We start from the raw sequence: 21,942 nt of genomic DNA on the forward strand, positions 1-21,942 counted from the left end.
TCCAGCAGTGGAAGTGAAGGCGTGAGGTTTGAATTACAAGAGCTTGCTGAGCTAACTGAGGCACTGGATAGCAGATTGTTGCCATCACTCCCATTTAGTGTCAGCTTTGGCATGTATCCAGGCTCGGGTCCTGCCAAGCTAACCTGAACTCATTTAGTGCCCAAAGTACACACAGAGGTATTCATCATTACACTGTGACAAGACCACATCTTCATAAGTAAGAACACTGCGGTAAGATTCACATTCAGATTGATTGATTCAGACATTTTAAGTTATTCAGTTTTACTGCTTTATATTTTTTGTATTCTTCTCTTCTCATCCTATTTATAATACAGTACGTATTATATAGAGGAAAATAAAGAGGCAATGAGATAAAATGTTATGGTGCCATTCATCCTCATATCCACATTATGAGGAAAACCCATGCACTACAAGGAGAATGTCTACAGGTGCATGACCTATCTGCTGTGAGGCAACTGAGCTAACCAGCCGGCACGATAAACAACTTAAATATGGTAATGTACTTTCAATTAATTCAATGTCCTCTCCATAGCTTCCACCTACAGGTCACATGATGCCCCCAAAACCATCCTGCTGAAGAGGGCCAGAAGTTCTAACTTCACAAAGCTAGACAGTAGAGCTATGACACTGTGTCATTACATTGTTTGCATATACTGCTCCCAAAGGTCAAGAACAAGCATCCACGCTCCAGTGGCGGTGTATATTTAACATCCAGAGTGTTGGTAACTTTTAAGTAAGACTTTATGTGTGTTAACCACGTCTGCACAACTTCAGACTTCCTGGTGTGACAGTCCATATCATTTTACGTGCATATTAATGAATTTGACATAGGTCTATTAAGGGTACCATGAATAATAATCATTCAAATTTAGGATACTCATTACATATGTATTACATGAGTAGCAGGTGGGGTAATTTGAGTAATTTGTGGCTATATGCAGATATTGGGATGATGGACGGTGTCTGAAGAAGACAAGCTGAGCCGGTCAGTGGATCTACTGCAGAGTAAGGAGAATTTAGGCTCATCATAAAAGATTTCTCCTTGCCTCTTATTTCACTTGGACATTTTTATGTTTTTTTTATTTTCTACCTCATTGCAGCCGTGAGCTGCCTGCTGATTTACACACACTGCCAGTGAAGCTCAGAGGCCCCGAGAGATGGTGCCCTCTACCCCTCCGTTTTTCCCCCTTCTTTCTCCACCCTATGTCGTCTTCTCACTGCCACCACTGGCAGTTTCTCTGTTCCCTGAAATGGGTCTGACCAAAGAGCTCCCCCTCTACTCATACCTCATCCCTAACAAGACATTTCGTCTGGAGGGTTTGCTATTTACACATGATCTTGTGACACACAAAAGGCTCTGTTCCCCTGTGCCAAGATGCGAATGCATGCAAAAATGTACTACACATCTCCCTCTCTTTCTGTCTTCATCTATCGGTTGAGCTATTGGTCAACCTATGTACTAACAATCATTACACAAGGACTTTTGATTTGATTTGATTTGATATACCTTTATTAGTCCCACAAGGGGAAATTTCATAAGGCTGCCGACCTATTGCACGCAATGGCGGCTTCTATATTTTTTGCAGTTTAAAGAATTTGTACTTCCAATAACACAGCAAACCTGCAGCTGGTGGCTTTGGAGGCTGTTTGTATGGGAAACAGTACAAAACAACCTGTTCCTATGCCAATGAAATGATCACAAGTTTACACGACTATGAACTGTAATAAAAAAAGAAAGAAAAAAAAAGACTAAAAATATTTAGTTTCTTGTCATTTCAATTTAAGGAGTTACCTACTAAATTATCATCTATTCATTTTTTTTTTTTTTTACCTAATTCTAAGTCAAAGTTAACAATTTAGAAAACTCAGTCAAAGCACTTTATTTTAATATGGATTCATGCATACTTTATAAAAAATGTTATCAAATTTAGATTTAGCAGTTAATCTAAGATGCATGTTTTTGCACCGAGGGAGGACACCTATGTAGGCGCAGGGAGAACATGCAAACTCCACACAGGAAGGCCCCACCAGGGGAACAATGCCCTTCCACCAGTGTGTGAATGTGAGAGTGAATGAATAGTGGAATTGTACAGCGCTTTGAGGTTCTCAAAAAGCGCTATATTCTCATGCTATGCTAACATTAAAAAAACAATAGATGCCAAAAGAATAAAGACCCCTGTTTGTACAACCTGCAGGCATATGTTCCTTTCTATAAAACGAAGGGATTATTTCATTGATTAATGAACATTTGTGATTATATATGATCAAACACATTTGCTCTTTTAAGACAAAGTCCCTCCTTGTCATACATCTGTTTTTAAGATGCACAAACCAAAGGAAACACATCTAATTTTACACACCATATTATTTGAGGAAATTACCCAGCAATGATCTCATCTTTTTTTCCCTCCCTCAAGCCGATGCGCTCAAGGCAGAGGAGCTAGTTTCATGCTGATCAGCTCTGATTCTAGGGGATGGGAAGCTGGTGCATGCCTTGGTACAGTGATCACGTCGGTTCCCTGTAATTGCTACATCTACACATCAACAGGCGACACCATTTGCAGGGGAAATAGCAGGTTTAGCTATACAGAACTCAGAAAAGGTAAGGCTGCAGAATTTGATGGATGGCTTGTGTCATCTCATTTTCATCTGTGACATTTGAGTGACACAGAAAAATGTTTCAACCCTGAAGATTTTTTTTTCCTTTTTGTTTTTGCTTTTTGGTCAAACTGAGGGTAGGTTTGGCTTTTGAATGTGCACATGCACAGACACACACACACACACATAGAAGGACAGAGGCACACACAGCTGCAAGGACAGATGTAAAAATCCTGTTTTGGCTGTCAGGTTGTGGAAGCTTTGTGGCCCACAGTAAATCAGCACTCAGTACTGGCATGAAATGTAAGAGACCTTGAAAAATGTTCAGTTTCTTATTAACGCTTCAGTAAATCCCCAGCTCCAAGATCTGCCTATAGTGGAAAAACACGCCGTATCGCCTGCGTGTGCTGTTGTCATATCACCAATAATGTATATTCATGGTATCGTTTTGTTTAGGCATCAGCCCCTGTCCACTGGCAGTGCAGCTGGCTTTCTCTGATATCGACTCATCCTGGTTCAACGGAGTTGCAGTCACAGAGATTTAATATCTCAAATGGTGCTGAGCTCCTATTGCTACTAATGGATTCTGTATAATGTGGCAATTAAAATGCATGAGCAGGCTCTGATTTATCTGTAATTTGCCTCCACTGGAGCATATCTCCCTCATTTCTTCCATTTGTTTTTGGCTTTGTAGACATACCCTGATTGGGATTTCATATTGTCACATGTTTGACAGTTTGGTTAATTCCAAAAGATAAAATGTTTACTTTTGCTTATTCTGATGCGGTGTTAATTACAAATCAGATGTAATAGCAAGTCAAGCATGTGATCATAGACATTAGATGTGGTTTATTTGAGCTGTTGTGGCAGAAAGACATGCTGACTTGGTCTGAGGCAGATGGGTCTCTCCCAGAGGGGCCATTTTCATTTATTTGGTCTTCGACTACTTTATGTGTCAAACAATAAGCATACTAATTAGATTACGCACAGTGAGGGTATTTGCCCAGGGAGAGTGAAATTTCATCTTCTACTTCTTCTTCATTTATTGTCCCGCTGTTTTCACTCCAGCTGACCACACTGGGGGTCACACAACATGGAGCAGGGAGCCACTAGCAATTGATCTGATGGGTTTAAATGTCTCCTTGTTGTCATGGTAGCAGAACTGCAGCGGCAGGGTAGGCTCAAGGTTAACGGCCAGTGGATCGGAGTACTGAACCATCAAATGATGGGTCAATACTGCAGGACGGGTCAAATTGAAACTAGCAAATGGAAACATTTCAATCCACAAGACTGCTAGTGACAAAAAGGAGTTTGCAGTCACAAAGCTCTGCAAAGGGAACTTAGTTCATTGTGCAACCTGCAACTCCAAAGCTCCCCAAGATTACTTCTTCCCTTTTACATTTTTGGCATCTCTTACACTAGCATCTCAAGGGCTGTGATACATCCTTCATTGGTTTCATTAATATTATGAAACTGATGAGTCTAAAATGTTTTAATTAATTAAAATTTACATGACAGCTTTTCTTTTCTTTTTTTAACAGACAAAGTAATTTAATTCTGAATGACTGAAGTTTATTTTTAAAATACCCACACAATACCCAAAATGTTGCATCTTTAACTTCAAGAATTCCTTCAAACACTGACATGATACAGTGTAGCATTTTACATAGGCTTCTTAAAAGTCTGTCAGGGTGACACGCAACAATATTGGAAAGTCAGATATCATTAGACTGAACAGTTCCTGTTTAAATAGCTTCTTTGCAAGCTATTTGCAGGAAGACAAGACAAACATTTTTCAAAATTTATTAAGTGGAAATAGTGAAAAACATTCATATGTTTGCACTTGAACACCTACACCTTTGTCCGAAGGTGCAAAATACTGCTGACTACACGTCAAGCATTGGTAATGGTTGCACATACATATATTTCACTATAGTAGATGCAAATGAATACATATCTACTGGATGCGCATCTTTCAGAAATGTGTCCCACCTTCCCGTGGCAGCTCGGTCGACGGCTGTTCATCTCAGTGTGTTTAAGATGACGTCACTGCTCTGTTCTTTCTAACATAAGCCTACTATCTCTTCCACCCTCTGAATTCACAATAAATCTCACCCAGCTGCTGCAGAGGAAAAAACCAAAGTAAGCAAAACACTTCATCTAATGAGTTTTGCAGATATGTCAGTTTGTCCACTCCCTTTACTCGTTATTACATCTGCAATAAAATAAAAAAAAGCACGGTGGTGTTCACTGTGAGAGCAGGCGTGTGTGTTTACTAAACACACACGAACAGACACGCTGAGATGTGACTGCAGTAGGTGAGCTCAGACTAACAAAAGCAAAGGAGACAGGTAGAAAGGGTGTCTTGTCATTGCAGCTGGCATTTTGTTCAGCAGGGAGCAATGTAGCCTGTCTACCCGATAGCCCTCTCAGACAGGAGCAAGTCCATTGGGATCCCACAGGACCTCCTACCAGCCACACACCTGACAAGGGGGCTGTCTAAAAACTCTGCAGAGACCCTATTACACATGTGATACTGCTAAGCACTGCGGTGGCCACCAGATGACAAGCTTTCCACACCCTTCCCTTGATTGGGAGTGAAGCACAGAGAGGAGAACAAAAGGCTTTCACTGCACTCATATCTGACCAGTTTCAGTCTCAATGACCAAAATTCAAGCAATGTTTATGAAGCAAAGATTATACAAACGCATTGCTGTTACAACACTGCCATCTTCAGGCAAATTGTTGGTACAACTTTGTATTTATTCAGACAATCTGAGAACGTGCAGGTAGATATGTAGATAGATATAAATGTAGATAGATAATAGATATGTAATATACAAGAGGTAATTTTTTATTATTATTTACTGTGCAAATTTCAAACTAAAACGTCTCATCAAGAACACAAGAAGCTGTGACATTTTTTTAAATAAATGAAATAATTAAGACGAGACATGTTAAGTGCAGTAACAGGTTTACGGTAATAGCTTTTTCCTTCGCTCATCCAAAACATTGTATGGGTGCAGAGACTCCCACATTCTGTCAGCAGTATGAAGATGATGCTTTCATGTAGAACGAGATAAGCAGCTCAGCTCTTCCTCCTGGCTTGTTTCAATGAGATCAAGAGAAGAAGCTTCCAAATCTTTAATCTTGTGTTCTGGATCCCTACCCTCGGAGCTGGAAAAAAAAAAGACAATTTAGTGAATTAGGTAGAGTGAAACTGACTTCTAAAGACTTTCAGTTTTACTCATGCGGTGAGATCAGATCTTTTTTTTTACCTATCTGAGTCAGAGTCACAGGAAATTTTGAGGTTATTGTGCAGATCCTCTTCTGAGTGGAATCTCCGGAGGCCGCAGCGTTGCACAGCCTGAACCACAGAGTAGTGCGTCCTTCCAGCAGCGCAGGCCTCTATCATAGGCACGCTAAGCTGTGACTGTAGGAAAAGGTGAAGGCAGCTGTCGGACAGCAGCAGAGGGTTCTGAAGGACTCTGAAAAAAATTTGGGAAAAATAAACACTTTAAAACTTTGCCCGGTATTACCTTTAGAAAGAGTCAGTCATGTGGTCCCGTGTTTGTACTCCAGTTTTTGTTTGACTAGGTCAAAGTTCATAAATGCATTGATCTTTGGGTTCTCACGTACTGTTCCAAAAATTTCTGGAGCCCTTTCATTCGATCAGTGATCTGCTGAGCGTTATTAAGACTGAAGAAAGGGTTTTTAGGGGGCAGCCCTGGTACATGTACCCTGGAAAATCAACAACAAGAACAACAAAATGTCAGGAACAACTGAGCACACTACTTTAACTATGAGTAAGTAAACTTTAAATTCAAATCTCAGTGGATGAACTTACATTAGCATCGAATTTGCCTGCAGTTTTCGCCTGAGCCATACAAACTCACTGTATCTCCTTCTCACTTGTGAGATCTTCTTGGTGAAGCACACACTGTCGGTCTAAAACAGGACACCCCAGTGTCACACACATATCACAGTAAAAATGCCCTAAATGAAAGAATAACGATTCGACCAACTGTCTTAAGCATTTTACTTACATGTAAACAAATTTCATAGTCTATGTAGGCATGCCAGAAGTCATTCTTTTGCATCCGTGGGTCCCGTACCCAGACACTGATGACCTGCTGCATGGAGAAGGCAGGACAGAGACTGAAAGACTGAATGGAATGCACTGTGTTGTGAAAAAGGGAAGGATTATATTGGCAGATAGAGGAAGTAGAATGACTAACATCACACGAACCAGGATAGGAAAATCCAACAGAGAATGGTTTCATGCTTAGTACAAACACGGTTATTTTCAAAGTTGTGCCACAGTTTAAGGAAAACACGTGACTCCTAAAAGATCTTTCTTCTTGACAATTAAGAAACTGTCACATTCACAACACTAATTCAGACCTACCTGATTCTCGGTGCTGTCAGTTTCTTTTCTCATGATCTAAAAGATTCAATCTCAATAACTGTAAGTCAGATAGATAATAGTGGTCCTTAGCACTGCATTTGTGTCTTTTATTTCCATCTTTACAGGTTATGGAGCAAAGGTTTCAAAATAAAGTCACAAGACTGATATAAGCACCTCCCTCTAACTGTCAACTCAGCAAAACGAGCATTCCTAAATCGGAAGCATTGTTAGAGAACATGTGTCAGCACAACCAGATCAAAGCAGCTAAAGTTACAGGAAATCCATACTTTGTTAGAAAAAGAGACAACTGCTGTAGGTTTTGTTTTTTACACCATCACAGTGGATTTTACACGACACAATCAAGATATGATTGAAGTGGAGACTTTTGGCTTTAATTCACAAAAGTTTAACAAAAAGTTTAGTATTAACTGTTTATAAATTACAGCCATTTTTATACACAGTCTTCCGTTTTAAGAGGCTCAAAGGTAACTGCTAGCAGTTTTGTGGCCAGGTGAGGCCTGTTCATTTGTTATTTTGTGACAAATGAAGTAGACAAAAGATCTGGCGTTAATTTAAAATGGTGAAAATGGTTTAGATTTTAAATATAAGGTCTAATGAGATGCCAATCTAAGTGAGGAAGGCCGTCATTAGGCTGAAAGTGAAAAATAATCCTCTCATAGAGACAGCAAAAAATTTAAGAGAGGCCAAATCAACAATCTGATCTGTTCTTAAAAACAATGAGATGCCTGAAAGATCACAGGAGACAATTGAAGTGGATGCTGGTAGCCAAGTACCCAAGGGTACTGCAGAGGCCTGTTTTTAAGTCCATGCCAGAACATTTTCTGTGTCTAACTCCTTCCACTCTCTCCCATCTTTTCTGTTTACTCACAGTACTGCACTATCTAAAAAAAAACAAAGAAAAAAACAGAAGAACATAAAACTAAAATACATGATGACAGAATCGTTTCCATTTGTAAGGAAAAACAACTTTACAGCATCTAACCAAGTCAAGAAGAGGTAAGCATATCATTGACAGGGTCCAGAGTTTAGAAACACCTTCATGAATGTAAATACAGAGAGTTTACAGCACGGTGGAAACCACTGGTTATACTCAAAAACAAGAAGGTCAGATAAGAAAATACCTAAAAGAACCTGCACAGTTCTAGAAAAAGTATCTTTGGACAGATAAACTCAAGATTAACTTGTGCCAGAATAATGAGAAGAGAGAAGCATGGAAACAAATCATTATCCTAAGCATACCACATCATCTGTAAAATATGTGGAGGTAATGTTATAGCATGGGCATGTATGGTTGCCAATGGTAAAGGGTCACTAGTGTTTATTGATAGAAGTGTACAGCACTATACTTTTCACTCAAATGCCACAAACCTAATCACTTCACAGTGCAAACAGATAATGACCCGAAGGACACCACAAAAGCAACTCAGCCATTCCTGAAAGCAAAAACGGGGATATTCTTCATCAACCACGTCAGTCACCTGATCTCCGCCTAACAGCGTGCCTTCCAGTTACTAAAAACAAAACTGAATCCAGAAAAACCCACAAGCAGCACCAGACAGTGACCGCAGCACAGGGCTAGCAGAGCCTCTGAAGCATGGAAAAAAAGTACGTGGTGGTGTCGATGGGTTCTAAACTTTAGGCATTTATTGACTACAAAGGTTTTTACTTTTAAAATGTTGTAAGTTTGTCCAATTGATTTCCGCCTCTGAAAATGAAGCACTGTCTAAAAAAATCACTGCAATTCCTAAAGAGCTGCATTTTTTACAGTAAAACCCTTGAATTAAGATTAAAGGTCTGCACTTTAAGCACATCTTAACTGTTAGCTTTAAAATCCACTGTGGTGGTGCACAGAGGAAAAAAGAAAATCACAAAGCTTGTGTTTCTGGACCCAACTCTGTGTAGCCCATTTAGTGCCAGAAATGTAATGTCAAATGAATCATCTCATATTAATGTTGTTTTTTTTTAATAATTTGGAATTGATCATTTATTTTAGGAGTAATTGGACCACATAATGTGAGAAATATAATCAGAGTGAATCAAGATGCAAAAAGTGTCAAAAAAGGTTTCATTTATTCACAGACTTCACAGATCCATGGTCAACAGTTACAGTAGTTCTGTAGCAGATGTGTTTTTAGGAGGTTTGAGGTTCAGCTGAGTGTCCCATAGTAGTCATGGGAGATATGTCGAGTCAGAACAATGCCACCAGGATACAGATATAAAGTACACAGAACTGTATAATTACAGTCAATGAATGCCCTGTGTAAACTGCACAGTCTCAGATCTAAAGTGCTACATTTAACAATCGTCTTACGCATTTACGGTGCACAAGAGTTCATTTTGATAAGTGTAAATCTCATTAGATTTACTTAAGAAAATTCATGACCTTCTAATTCAACTCAATTTTATTTATACAGTGCCAAATCACGACAACAGTTGCCTCGAGGCGCTCTTATTCTGAAAAATTCTACAGGGCTTCACTTTTTGGATCAAAGCACCAAATATTTAAATAATCTGAAACGTTCTAATTCAATAAACAGGAGAAAACTGCTAATTTACAGCAGCTGATTAAAAAAAACAAGGGAATTTTTGATGGGCAACATTTTTTTTAAAATATATATTATTTAACATCAACCACAAGGGTCATAAAGAGATACAGTAAAAGCTGTGTCCATTAACACTTCACAACCTCACACAATACAAGTTCAAACAAGAGGCATTCCAACAACAGGGCTACAATCTTCAGCTCTAACCAAAAGCTACATAGGCTGAAGGCATGGACTTGGACAGTAGTTTGCTGGCTCTGGCAGTAGAGTGTCGCCGTACAGGATGTAAAGCACACACTAAACAACCGCAGGGCCCTTCCAGTGTAAGATACTGGCATCTAAACAGGACTATAAATACTAAATTACTCATAGAACAATATCTTCAAAACAAAACACAACCACAGTGATCGAGTCCGCTACATGATGACACAGGAAAAAAGCTGCAACGGGTTAGTCTGACCTCAGATCAGCCGCTCTACATAAAGGTTAGCTTGAGCCTCCATCAGAGTGTCTGCAAAGTCACAGTGACCTTTTTTGAGCACCATGGGGCAGACAGCACTTAAAATCCACCACCGCCGAGGATGTCACACCTGCCAGAGCTCGAAGTGCTTCTGATGCCAGCTGAAGGAGGACATTTGATGGAGGCTAAAGTTAAGCTTCAGATGAGAGCACAGCTGTTTATTAGTTCTCCTCTGCACACAACCCACACACATTTTTACTGCTCGTCGTCTCCACAGTGCCAGGTCAGCTTCTGCTCGTAGAAGTCGATGACCACCTGGGGACATCTGGCGCTCGCTTCACGGGCCGGCAGCAGGGCAACGTCATCCGAGTTTTTCCTGTGGGGATACGCGCAGCAGAAGGAAAAGACTGAAACCGCCTCTCGTTTTTAATGGATGTAAAATGTCTTAACAGAAAAAAATATTTCTGACAGTTTTTTTAATGGAGAAGTAAAGGGTAAGGGGACTCTACATAAAAGGGGCACTAGATTTTAGCTTTAGCTTCCTTTAGCTCATGCTCCATTGTTCCACCAATTCTGTTAAATTTAGCCAGTAATTTCTCACAGTGTCTTGCTGACAGATCAACAAATGTAATAAAGCATATCATCACTGATTTTCAAGAACAAGGATGATGCGTGCCTAGCTGAAGTAACTACAGAGGGATAAAGCCATGAAAACACGGGACAGAGCTGCCAAAGCTCAGTTAAGAGGAGAGGTGATGATCAGTGAGCAGCAGTATGACTTCATACTGAGAAAGAGCGCTAGAGACACGATGTTTGTGCTAGTTTGCTTAAAGTGTTAATGGAGAAGTACAGAGAAGGAGTTGCACTCTGTCTTTGAGGATCTACAGAAAGCATATGACAGTGTACCAGGCAAAGCTGAAATAGGTAGGACATGTGCAGAGGAGGGATAGTTGATACACTGGGCAAAGGATGATGGAGACTGAGCTCCCAAACAGCAGGAAAGAAGATTACAAGAAGAGAAGATTACAAGAATGACAGAATGGGATGCAAGGGACAGACTGAGACAAACAAAGGGAATTAAACATTTTCTGACTGGCTATGCTCTTGTGGAGGAGAAGTAAAAAAATGACTTGTTTGCTTAAGGGAAGCAATATAGGACTCTGGCGTCTTATCATCATATCAATGCCGTGCTTCTTTGAATGACGCGGACATTTGGGTAAGGTCAATAATTTGTGGAATTGTGTGCAAGTGTTTGCTTTCCGTAGACCTCTAAACTTCCAGCCCTAAACATGAGCACATCTTTCACACTCAAAAAATTCCAAGTTCTCCAACCTAACAAAACTCATTGAGCGTTTTAAAAGACTTCAGCCAACCGTTTTACAAACTGTGTTTACAAACTTTACAATCTGTTGTAATTCAATATAGCTCCTCTTTCATAAAGTAACTACAATCGTAGGTAGTGTTGCGGCTCTGCTGGACTCCCGGACACTAACATTTGTGTATGTAAATCAGAAGAGAAAAAAAAAAGCAAAACGATCTAAGCCGATCACTCGGAGCCTCATAAAGGTAGATCTTTGCAGAGCTGGACTTAATAGTCCAGGTACGCATAGTTAAGAGCCCCCGAGTCTATAGCTTAATGGTTGTGTGTAATGATAAACCCAAAGCCCATCTGCTCTCTCCAATCTGTTACTAATAAGGTTTGAGGTGGTCAGTGTCAACTTCCAACTTCTCTTCTCAAGTAAATGATCATGCATATATAAAATGTTGGAAAACTGCAGTTTCCCACAAAGCAACAGCAACAAAAACATCGAGTCCCCCCCCCCACACACACACTTTGCTGTCTGACTCTGGCTTTAAATATTAACATTTTCCACGTTTACTCAAGTGCTGGCATTTATTATTCAAGGACAGAGTAAAGAGGAAGCAGTCACCATTTGACTAGGAACATGAGCTCTCCCTTTCTGTCCGTTGAGCCGATGATGCATTCGGGCTCGAGATAAGTACTGAGGTCACTGGGGGAGTTTTTCTGCTCATCATCGGGCTGAAGGACGCTGTTGTCCGTCTTCACAGCCTGAGCCTCCTGCACGCAGGACTAAAAGAACAAAATAAGAAAAGGCAAAGTTCAAAGTTGCAGCACAGATTTACTAGACATGATAAGAAGGTTGCTAAGTCGAGCCATTTCATTTTTTCTCCCTCACTGTACACACCCATTGCAGAAAAAAGGGGAAATTTAACTGGTTTCATTTTCAGGAGCTTTTGTAAAACTAACCTCTTTAACACGACATTTAGTTTCAGATTGAGCCTTAAAACAATTTCTGACAAGGAGTCAGTTGACTCTATTCCAACCTCAGTCTACAACTAAAGGGAAAATGCTACCATACTTCTATTGTGTTCCCTATACTTCTATATTTTTCATTGTTGTTCTCCCTTTTGGCAGATTTAGCTGCAGAAGTTCTGTAAATAACATGGAAACAGACAGACATACAGACGATCCAGAAACTCCAAAATTCCTCACATACTCACAATTTCTGTCTCTTCCTCTGCCATTTCCTCTTTGGGAACAAACCCTTGCTCGGGTTGCTCTTCTTCATTCTCCTCGGTGAAGTGGGCGTTTCTCAAGAACTCCTCTATGAGTTCAGGACAGTCCAGGTTGTCCTCGGGTTCCCACGTGTTTTCTGCACTGCGGTTAGAGTTAACAGGAGGAGGGAAAGGCAATTTTTACTACGGTGGATAAACGGGTTACACAATCAAACCGTTCAAATGACTGGTTCTGCAACATCCCACTCACTCAGTGAAGCCCTTCCACTTCAGGAAGTACTCCACTCTCCCATTCGAGATTCTGCGGCGAATTATTTTTTCAACCACAAACTCCTGGACAACTGTAGTCTCCTCAGTCTTCCTCTGTTTGGCAGTCTGCTTCTTTCTCATTCTGCCACGATAGAGAATAAGCGAATGAATGAAGGCCAGGGCAATCACAAGAACAGGGAGTTCATTTCTTTTCGTGCTAAAAAACAAACTAAACACGGTGGAGTCAGGAACATTCACTTTTATCTCCCTGCTGCTGGGATTTTTTTTTCCAGCAGAACATGGCAGTGGCGACTACTCTGCTGTGCCCTTCATACAATGATCGGCACACTTGTTACAGCGCTCCACCTGCTGTTTCTGTCGGGTGATTGTGCTCCTTCAGTCCAAAAAAAGCAACATGTTAGTATCGCCGTGAGCGTCGTTCACTCACAGCCTGGTTACGAGCACATTTAGCAGACAGCAGCCCGAAACATGAGTGAATAGAAGCGTGCCTCGGTGATGCATTAGACGCTGTAATGAACAATATGCACGTACGCTCTCGGTGTTTACTTAATCTCGGAGGGTAGCCTGCTGCGGTGCCGCTCGGCTCTGCTCTGTGCTTGTCGCTGGAAACAACATGCACAAAGCGCCGGTGACGCTGCTTTGAGCTCAAATGTGTCGGTCGATGTGAGTAAATGAGCGAAACAACTTTTCATGAATGAGTTAAAATTAAAGATGGCCGTTGATGCTCGGAGGAAGTGGTTGCCAAGGGAAAAGGTCATGCCAGGAAAACCGGGAGGAGACGACGGGGACGCGCACAGCAGCGACCAATCAGGGAGCAGTCCGCTCGACCGTCCCAGTCCAGCGGTCCGGAACAGCCCTGCCACCCATGGGCGTCAGCGGGGTATGGCAGGGCATGCGCACTTCCTATAATGTATTTCACAAATTTTGTTTTATTTTATTGGAAACAAAAAGACAGTCCGAGAATACAATAAATAAATAAATAAATGTATTGTGTCTCCTCCCGGGATCGAACCAGGGATCTTGGTGCACTTTAGTTTTATTTAATTTTAGAGTACTTCCATGTATTTCCAATTGATGTTACATAAAGTTCAATACATTTAAGAGAAAAATACCATCCACTTTAAAATGATACAGCGGTGGGTTTATAAAGCAGTTGCAATGAATGTAAATTCCTGATGGAAATAATATACTGAATCGCTTCATTTTGCATTATTTTAAACGTTTGATGCTATTTTTAATATTTAATTTTGCATGATATTGTATAGTAGAAATTCTAATACAGAAAGTGTTACTTAGTATTATTTGAGAATACTTTTTTACTGTTTTCAGTGCTGTAAAGACACTGGGCTTTGTCGACGGGGATCTGCTCCCCTCAAACTCTGAGGCTGTACTGTTGAAATCGCAGGAAAAACAGTCTTTGGGAGATTTGACTGACAGTTCCCCTCTAGCCAATGAGTAAACTCAGAGCTACTGATTGGCCAAATAGCCCCCGCCCCATTCCATCCCGACCAAAGAACAGGCCTTTCCACTTTGCTTTCCAGCAGTTACTCCACACTGTTTTGTAAAACACCACTGGGGGACGCTGCCAGCCTGTATTGGACTGATAGCACCTCTGTTAGCCGCTGTCAATAGATTTATACTGGAAAGCTCACAGCCAAAAGGCAGCAGCTCCACATTGAGTTTTTCCACCACTCTCTCGCAGGAGCTGTGCAGAATACAGCTTCTACTGGTACCATTTCATTGTCAAGGCAGGATTATGCAGCACTTGGTGTATTTGATCATAAATTTATGTATAGACATAAACTTACGTAGTCTAACAACACTACAAAAGTCCAAAGATGTATCAGACATACTATAATCAGAAAGGCAGTCAGGAGGAGGACAGGTGACTGGTCTAAAGTAAACAGCTACCATTATTTATATTTGGACTGACCACCTATCCCCCTTGTGCAGTGGAAACTTTTAAATGAGGGGGCCTGTAGATATTAACTTCATGAATTGTAGATTCTCTATTGATAAAACCAAGGTAACCTGCTGTTTTCTACACTGTTTAATTATTAACACTGTGTCGAAGATACTCCAGGCCTCCAGATACAAATGCTACGAACTGTTTTCACACCAATTTATAAGTACATTGAGAACTTAGGGACCCCCGCCTCACTCAACAGACACACTAGAAATATAATCATAATTATAAGGGTCGACCCTTTTCAGTGTCTATATTAATACTGCAATACAATATTCCCATGTTGTGAAACATTATTTTGGCTGTCTCTCTTATAACTATGTTTTTCAGCAGTTTACAATTTAACATCCTTTATTAGGTGTGCTTTATTAAAAAGCATTTTTCGTAGAGCCACACCATCCTTACAAGACATCTTTTTCCTCCATGGATTGGTGTATTAGTTGACTGAGACACTGAGGCAAGACATGTGTTGGTTATCAACCAAATGACCCACTTTTGCCCTCGGACCCCTTCCTGTCTACTCTTCTGGGGATTTAGTACAAGTTGCTATAGTAACGGAACAGCTAATAGGCTTGGGCTGTCGCTGTAGGCCCAAGAATGGCAGTAATGCATGCAGTGAGGTCCTGTCTAGATTTACTACTGTATATATTGTTTTGGGGGAAAGCAGGTTATTTTAGATTTGCATCCCAGAATTAACATTAACAACTTTTCATGAGGAGATTTCTTTTTTCACTGTTATTGATTAAATGACAGTATTGATTGAGACATTGAGAAGACATAGTAGGTGAGTAAAACTGACCCTGTAACACTTAATGTTATGGGTTTCAACCACTCCTCCACCACAACTTACTATTCATATATAGACTAAAAACTGACCAACAAACATTTACATAAGCATCTGTTTTTGATAGTTGTGGGAAATTTGATATTATTGATCAGCCTCTGGATTGCAGTAGTTAGATTTAGGTGAACACTGGCATATCTGAGATGTTTTATAAACATTTGTTTTATGTCTTACACAAATTTGTAATCTAAATAATGTTACTACATGTAATAATAAAGTGATTTGAGGCCTTCCTGGTGCCTTGAATGCAAACTGACTGAACCCCTAAATTGACCAAGGCACTAAAAATGAAATACAGATGTTGATGAAATTACATGCTCCAGTGTACAGGGTGAAAAGATATATTGTGTTATGCCGTCATCCCTTAAATCTACTAACTTCCCTCCCAGACAAGCACATTCCACACACCCACTGTGAATGGAGCCCTAATACAGATGGGGCTTGAGAGCCATTCTGTCAGAGCAGAAATTAGTCCAGATGGCTAGATCCTGCTGTGAGGGGATGTGGATGGAGTGAGTAGTGGTCTGTGTGGCTCAGGATAGGCCCGAGTGGACTCTTTTCACATGGTGGGCCCCCGGCGTTCCCTTAGTTCCAACTTTGAAGCTCTCAGATTACAACCACGGTGAAGGAATTCATGTCAGTCCTTGTGTTCTTATCAAGTCTGTGGTTATATAAGACACAGAATCCAGTAAAACGTTACTAAAAGTACCGGTGGTCAAAACGAGATTCAAATAAGTCCATAACAATTCACTGACTGCGCATTTGTAAAGCACTTTCTTGGATATCATTTTTGCATGTTTTGAAAAAATTCAAGTTCTTTGCCAACTCTCCCTTCATCAGCTTCAAAAACTGACTTCAGATCATATTCAGAGTCACATACAAAGTCAATCAGGGTACTAAGTGGCAGGCTCCAGTGCACTTTATGTCCTCGATATTTATGCAGCAGTGGCAGAGAGAAAATAAACTTTTCACGAGTAACAGATGACGTGGAACCACAGACCACCTGGATCTACTTGCGGAAATCTGTCTCTTGTTTCAGAACATTTATGGTGCCCCAAGATACTTTCCTCTGTGTTATTCTATACCTGACACTCCAGGGCTAGAGTCGTGTAGTCATTACCAGTCTTTGTGTCTGCAGAGTTACTGGGAATGCATACACTAGGAGTATGCATTACACTACAGGTTTCAATCAGACAAGAAGAGATTAATATAGCATAAATGTATTTTATTAAAACTACTATCTGGTCAAGAAAGCTCATCTAAATGCCAGCACAGAGAGAAAGAATTATAATTATTTAAGGTAAAAGGTAGCTTGGGGTTTTCTGTTGCAGATCAGCTGTAACACTCCCTGCAGAAAACGGAGTGAAACAAAAATCGCAAAGGTGTAATATAGTTTACACAGTCATGCAGACGTTCATCCATGTGACATTATTGTCACCATAATATAACAAAAAAGCCATCAAAATTAAAAAAGCAGCCAACAGCCTTTGATTGTGCTTGATGAATACAAGGATCTAAGGATTTTTATTGCCATGAGGTGAAACTAAATTTTGCACTCAAGTCCTAGTTAAGACCAACAAAAATAACGCTCATCAAGAGCAATATATACAAAACCAAGAAACAGTATGAGTATAAATAAGAGCTTGAGAAGCAGCTGCGTCTCTGTGCGTCGTCAGTTTGAATAAAGAATAAACCTGAACCTGGTGAGATGAAAGTTTAAGCAGCACAAAATTGACACTCTGAAGAACCTCTACCATCTTTCCAAGAAAGTAAATAGTTTCCAGCTTTGGTTTCATACTGTATGTGCTTATTTGTAATATTCAGAGCTCGGCCCTTTGCAGTACTCAAAGAAACTCCATGTAACCTTTGTAGAGATAATAAATCTGTTCATCTGCTGAACGGAGGGAGAGGGAAAAGTCACACAGTGGAAGTGGTGCTGACTTCATCACATGTGGGTCTCTGCTGGGAGATTCCGCCCCACAAAGCGAAGCCCGTAGGATCTTGTAACACTGTGACTGATGGGTGAATGGCATCAGTGACAAGCAACTCCCATTCCCCCTGGGGCCAATGTGGCACAAAGTGAATGGATAGGAGTGGTAGGGAATAGATCGCCTTTGAACCTAAAAAGAATAATTCCCCCTTCTTCCAGTGCTGGTCTTTACTCCCGCTCTCTCTCTTAGTTCGTGCCATTCTTCTTTCACTTTTTTCCTTTCTCTGCGGTGATTTTTTTTGTCCTTCTGAGCTTTGTGGCTGACGATGATGACCTGGGGAAGAGTAGAATGTGAATAAAGTTGCTGTCATTTCAAAGAAGCGATGTGTCACTCAGCTCTTGTCTGACTTTATGTCAGAAAGAAAATTTAAGCTTTAAATAACACGGCACCGACGTTGTCCTGCAATTATTGCATAAGCCTAACTGAACGTAACTCGTTTGTTTTGGATAAATGTAACTCTGAAAATAGACTAATGATCCAGCGGCATTTTTGTGAACAAATTTCAAGAAAAGATTTCATGATGTGACATTTTCACATGCCCTCAGGAGCGCCGAATGCTTTTAATCACGAGCAGCAGTTTTTGAACAGGTTACAATCAAATTTGTTCCTTTTTGTGTTGCACTTTAAGGCAGCTAGTCACTAACTAAAGTTTGATGGATTGCTCTCCTCTGGTTACCCGCACGGCAACGACTGCTGCTGTCTGCGAGGAGATTGTTTGCGTTTCTGTGGCCAGCTTTTGTCAAACATCCTCTTCCATTTCAGTTTCTTGAAATGTTAAGTGTTCCTTTTCACCGCTGTCCATCACCACCCAGTGAATCCAAACAGGGAGCGAGCTCCTCTTCTGTCATGCAGGGAGAAATTGAGACAAAGGAGAAGAGGGAAGAATGTACTGGCTTGGTGTGATGACAGTGCTTTGTTTGAATCCACAATATCGTTGCTGGCTGCTTTAAGTCAACATGTGTGGGTGTTTTTCTTATTTTTTTAATTATATACTGCATGTAAGAGTCTTTTTTTAATGGGTTGGTATACTAACTGACATACAGTAAACTCCTATAAGTAGTATAGTCTTTATATTTATCACATGAATATGAGCGTTATAAACACTGGCCTGACTCCTAATGTAAGTAGACAGCTGAAAAGTACTTTATCCTGGTGAGAGGACCTTTGCCTTGGTAAATCTCCTTGTCACTGCGCAGCTGCTGACTATCTGCTCTCATCGGGTGCAGCTCCACAAACTGCCGAATCCAGTCTGTTGACCTTTCACTTCTTTTCTCTAACACAGCTGTAGGCTTTGAACTTTAGATCTGCTCCACATCCCCCCGTTTGGCTGCAAAACTGGCCAATCTGAAATCAAATCTCATGTCTGTTCTTCACAGGTCCCCCCTCAGATACAGAGCAGTTGCTTTTTGGCTTCTGGGAATCTGAAGCTTTTCTTCTTGAGCCAAAAGAGCTTTGACTATTACATATTTTTACTCAGTCAGGCCTGTAGCAGCTCTATGCCATCTGAAGTGATACTGAATAGGCTCCAGCTTCAGCACATGGTGAGAGCAACCGGCTCTTATGTCTTGCCTGCCTGCCATCTGGAAAATTACAGCTTTAAGTAGGCCCTTTCAGTAATTACCCTGCCAACTCTGAAGAAGGGCTCCGAACACACCGTGATGAAATCTACATGACTGATCGAGTGAGGCCATAGCAACTGAGAGTATAGTAGAAATGCAACATGCTCAAAACCTCCTCTTGTTTTTTAAGAAATGGCTACTTCTGGACACTGACATTGCTTATGATCTCTACTACAGTCTTCGTTGTATTTCTCTAAACATGGGTGAAGGTCTCAAACTCACCACAAAACCTTTAAGTTTTGTTCTTTTATTAACGAGTAAGTCAAGTTCTCTGACACTGGAAATCATTTATATCAAATGATATTTGATATAAATCTATAGTGTGTTAATAATATTATAATATCAGACTGAATCTCTAAAATACATTATTTTTGTCTGGGAATAACTGGCTGCTAGCCTATAAGCATGCTGATTTCAAGAAGAAGAGGTTTTATAATCTACTTTGCAAAAATAAGAGCTTTTTTTAGGGATCCTGGGGGAAAATGGTAAACTATATTCAAACTATAACTATATTCAAAATCAAAAATGTACATAATCAGCATTAGACAGAATAAACATGCAGCGTATCAGTGTCAAAAGTCACTCAGTGTTGAAATATAAGTTTAAATATGTAAGTTTACATACATTCGTGAATGTCTTGGTAATTTTAGGGCTTTTAACAATTTCTTAGAATTTAAAATGAATCTTTGAAAAACAAGAATTAGAGTGAACAAAGTTTGAATTTATTTGGATTTTTATCCACACAGAGTTGAAATTATACATGAACTCACTTAAATCTTTTAGTAATGAGACCCAAACTGATATTACAGAGGAAATTGGTTATATTCAAGAACAATCCAGGAACCACAAAGGCTCAAGTTTATGATGAACGGGAAACTGCCAGAACACCAGCATCAATGTCCACAGCCTGCAATTACTGTAATATTTATGCTAATGATGAGTGTATGCAAACTTCTGACCACAACTGACCACAACTGTAAATATAATAGCAAAATACTGTTGGAAATCACTGGACATCCTGTCGCCCCTGTCTGTTTGCTACTGGTTTTAACACTTAAAGGTCTGACTTTTACAACAATCATTAAATTGCCTCCATTTCTAGAACAATACTCTATACTCTGCTCCTAAATTATGTCTACACCAGCACACACATCCTTACTCCTCTTCCACTGGCAGGTAGTTACCTTCATAAAATATGTATCAGAGTAGTCTCCTTCATGTTCACAAATTGTTGCAACTCAGTTGCTCTCAGGCTCCATAAATGCTTTACAATACTCGTACATCATAATCGACACCTGTGCGCTCAGCAGATTTTAGCAATACGATGAACTATTCTAACACGCGATAACTCACACAGTGAAACAATGTAGTGAAGTGCTGAGAGTAAAACTGTTCTGCTTGCAGAAATGTCATATCTGGTGATCACTAAAACTTATTTAAGCAGTTACTGTTCAAACTGAGGAATGGAATTTTCAAATTTCAGGATTATGATTTTTAGAGAGTTGGCTTTAAAATTTGTATTTATTTATTTATTCTTTCAGATGGGGGCTTCTGTATAGGATTACATTTTGGGTTAGGATCATGACTTCTTGCAGTCTCCGCTGGCTGGCAACTGCAGTTCATGAAACAAAGTCAGTTCCCATAGACACCCATGTTATAAAAAGTGCTGTTTACAACCTGATGCAAAAGAATATTTTGGACCTTGCGGATACTTTTCATAACAACTGCAGGATTCTCTTTTAAATAAGTCAAAAGTTAAGAGCCTGTCTGCTTTGATTAACAGTTGTGCTTACAGGGAGTTGTAATAGACTGATGTCTCATAGGCCTTGTAGTTGCTAATTTAGTCACACAGGCCTAGACACTCGTCAGCGATCCACTTACAACCACCAGTTCCTAGGGAAAAATGTGAACTGCTCAACTGATTGGCAAGCGGTTGCTGGCTGTTGCTTGGTGATTTTGGACACAAAGAAGTTTATGGTCCAATGCCAAAATCCTCTGTGGTTGGTTTTACTACCGCTTGGTGAGTAATTATGAAATTATGAAAAGTGCAACACAAACAAATGCCTATAAAGTAAAATTTTTGGCTTTTGAAAAATGTTGGTTGCAGTGGTAATACACAACTTTTACTTTGAAACCAAACATCTTTCTAGTTTGTGTCACACCTTTTTAAATTTCACAACAATCAGCATGTAGTTGATGAGTGTCTGCAGACAATGCAGTGTCTTCTTTGCACTCAGCCAAAGCAATAACAAGGAGCTGCTGCACCCTTGTTGCGACCAGTTACACCTAGCAACTCCAGCAACAACTTGTACAACTTGTAGGGGGAAAGGCACCTTTCCTAGCAACTGGAGGTTGCCAGGGAGTCCCTGACTGGTCTCTAAGCCTACCTCACTGATGCCTTGTGCTACTGAACTGGACCTCTTCTCCATTATTGTGGGGTTAATACCTTCTGGAGCATTTTAAAAGAAATTTCTTAAAAATTGTCTGTTATTTAGCACCAATTAGCAGACATGTATGTGTCTCCCTTGAATCTGTTTGGTTTATGCCACATGCTAATCAAGCTAGCTAGGGCTAGATGGTAAACCTGTTGTACAAATATAGTAACTTTTCAGAAAGAAAAATAATATTCCTGTGGCCAAATCACTAAGACTTCAAAAGGAAAG

At 40.2% G+C, this 21,942-nt stretch overlaps 2 protein-coding genes across 4 annotated transcripts; both read right to left on the reverse strand.

Moving 5' to 3' along the window:
* Nucleotides 1-5,260: 5,260 nt before the first annotated feature.
* snx10b (sorting nexin 10b) lies at nt 5,261-7,436 on the reverse strand. 2 transcript variants are annotated; one of them, XM_085421808.1, is made up of 6 exons: nt 7,028-7,436; nt 6,666-6,752; nt 6,467-6,567; nt 6,259-6,360; nt 5,898-6,107; nt 5,261-5,796 (listed from the first exon to the last, which is right to left on the reverse strand). In XM_085421808.1, the coding sequence occupies exons 1-6, from the start codon at nt 7,058-7,060 to the stop codon at nt 5,685-5,687; spliced, it is 645 nt and encodes a 214-aa protein (XP_085277934.1). In that variant the 5' UTR covers nt 7,061-7,436; the 3' UTR covers nt 5,261-5,684. The 2 variants fall into 2 exon arrangements, with proteins under 2 accessions (XP_085277934.1, XP_085277933.1); XM_085421807.1 differs by lacking the exon at nt 7,028-7,436 and having other exon boundaries at nt 5,265-5,796; nt 6,666-7,012.
* A 1,662-nt stretch (nt 7,437-9,098) lies between these two features.
* On the reverse strand, nt 9,099-13,616 carry cbx3b (chromobox homolog 3b). Of its 2 annotated transcripts, none has more exons than XM_085422758.1 (5): nt 13,406-13,616; nt 12,840-12,980; nt 12,575-12,731; nt 11,983-12,143; nt 9,099-10,427 (listed from the first exon to the last, which is right to left on the reverse strand). In XM_085422758.1, the coding sequence occupies exons 1-5, from the start codon at nt 13,549-13,551 to the stop codon at nt 10,307-10,309; spliced, it is 726 nt and encodes a 241-aa protein (XP_085278884.1). In that variant the 5' UTR covers nt 13,552-13,616; the 3' UTR covers nt 9,099-10,306. The 2 variants fall into 2 exon arrangements, with proteins under 2 accessions (XP_085278884.1, XP_085278885.1); XM_085422759.1 differs by having other exon boundaries at nt 13,391-13,545.
* Between the last annotated feature and the right edge of the window lie 8,326 nt (nt 13,617-21,942).

The sequence above is a fragment of the Rhamphochromis longiceps genome, linkage group LG11 (genome assembly GCF_057381845.1).
Source record: "Rhamphochromis longiceps isolate RC_006_pf linkage group LG11, R_longiceps_female_GT1.1, whole genome shotgun sequence".
Taxonomy (NCBI): Eukaryota; Metazoa; Chordata; class Actinopteri; order Cichliformes; family Cichlidae; genus Rhamphochromis; species Rhamphochromis longiceps.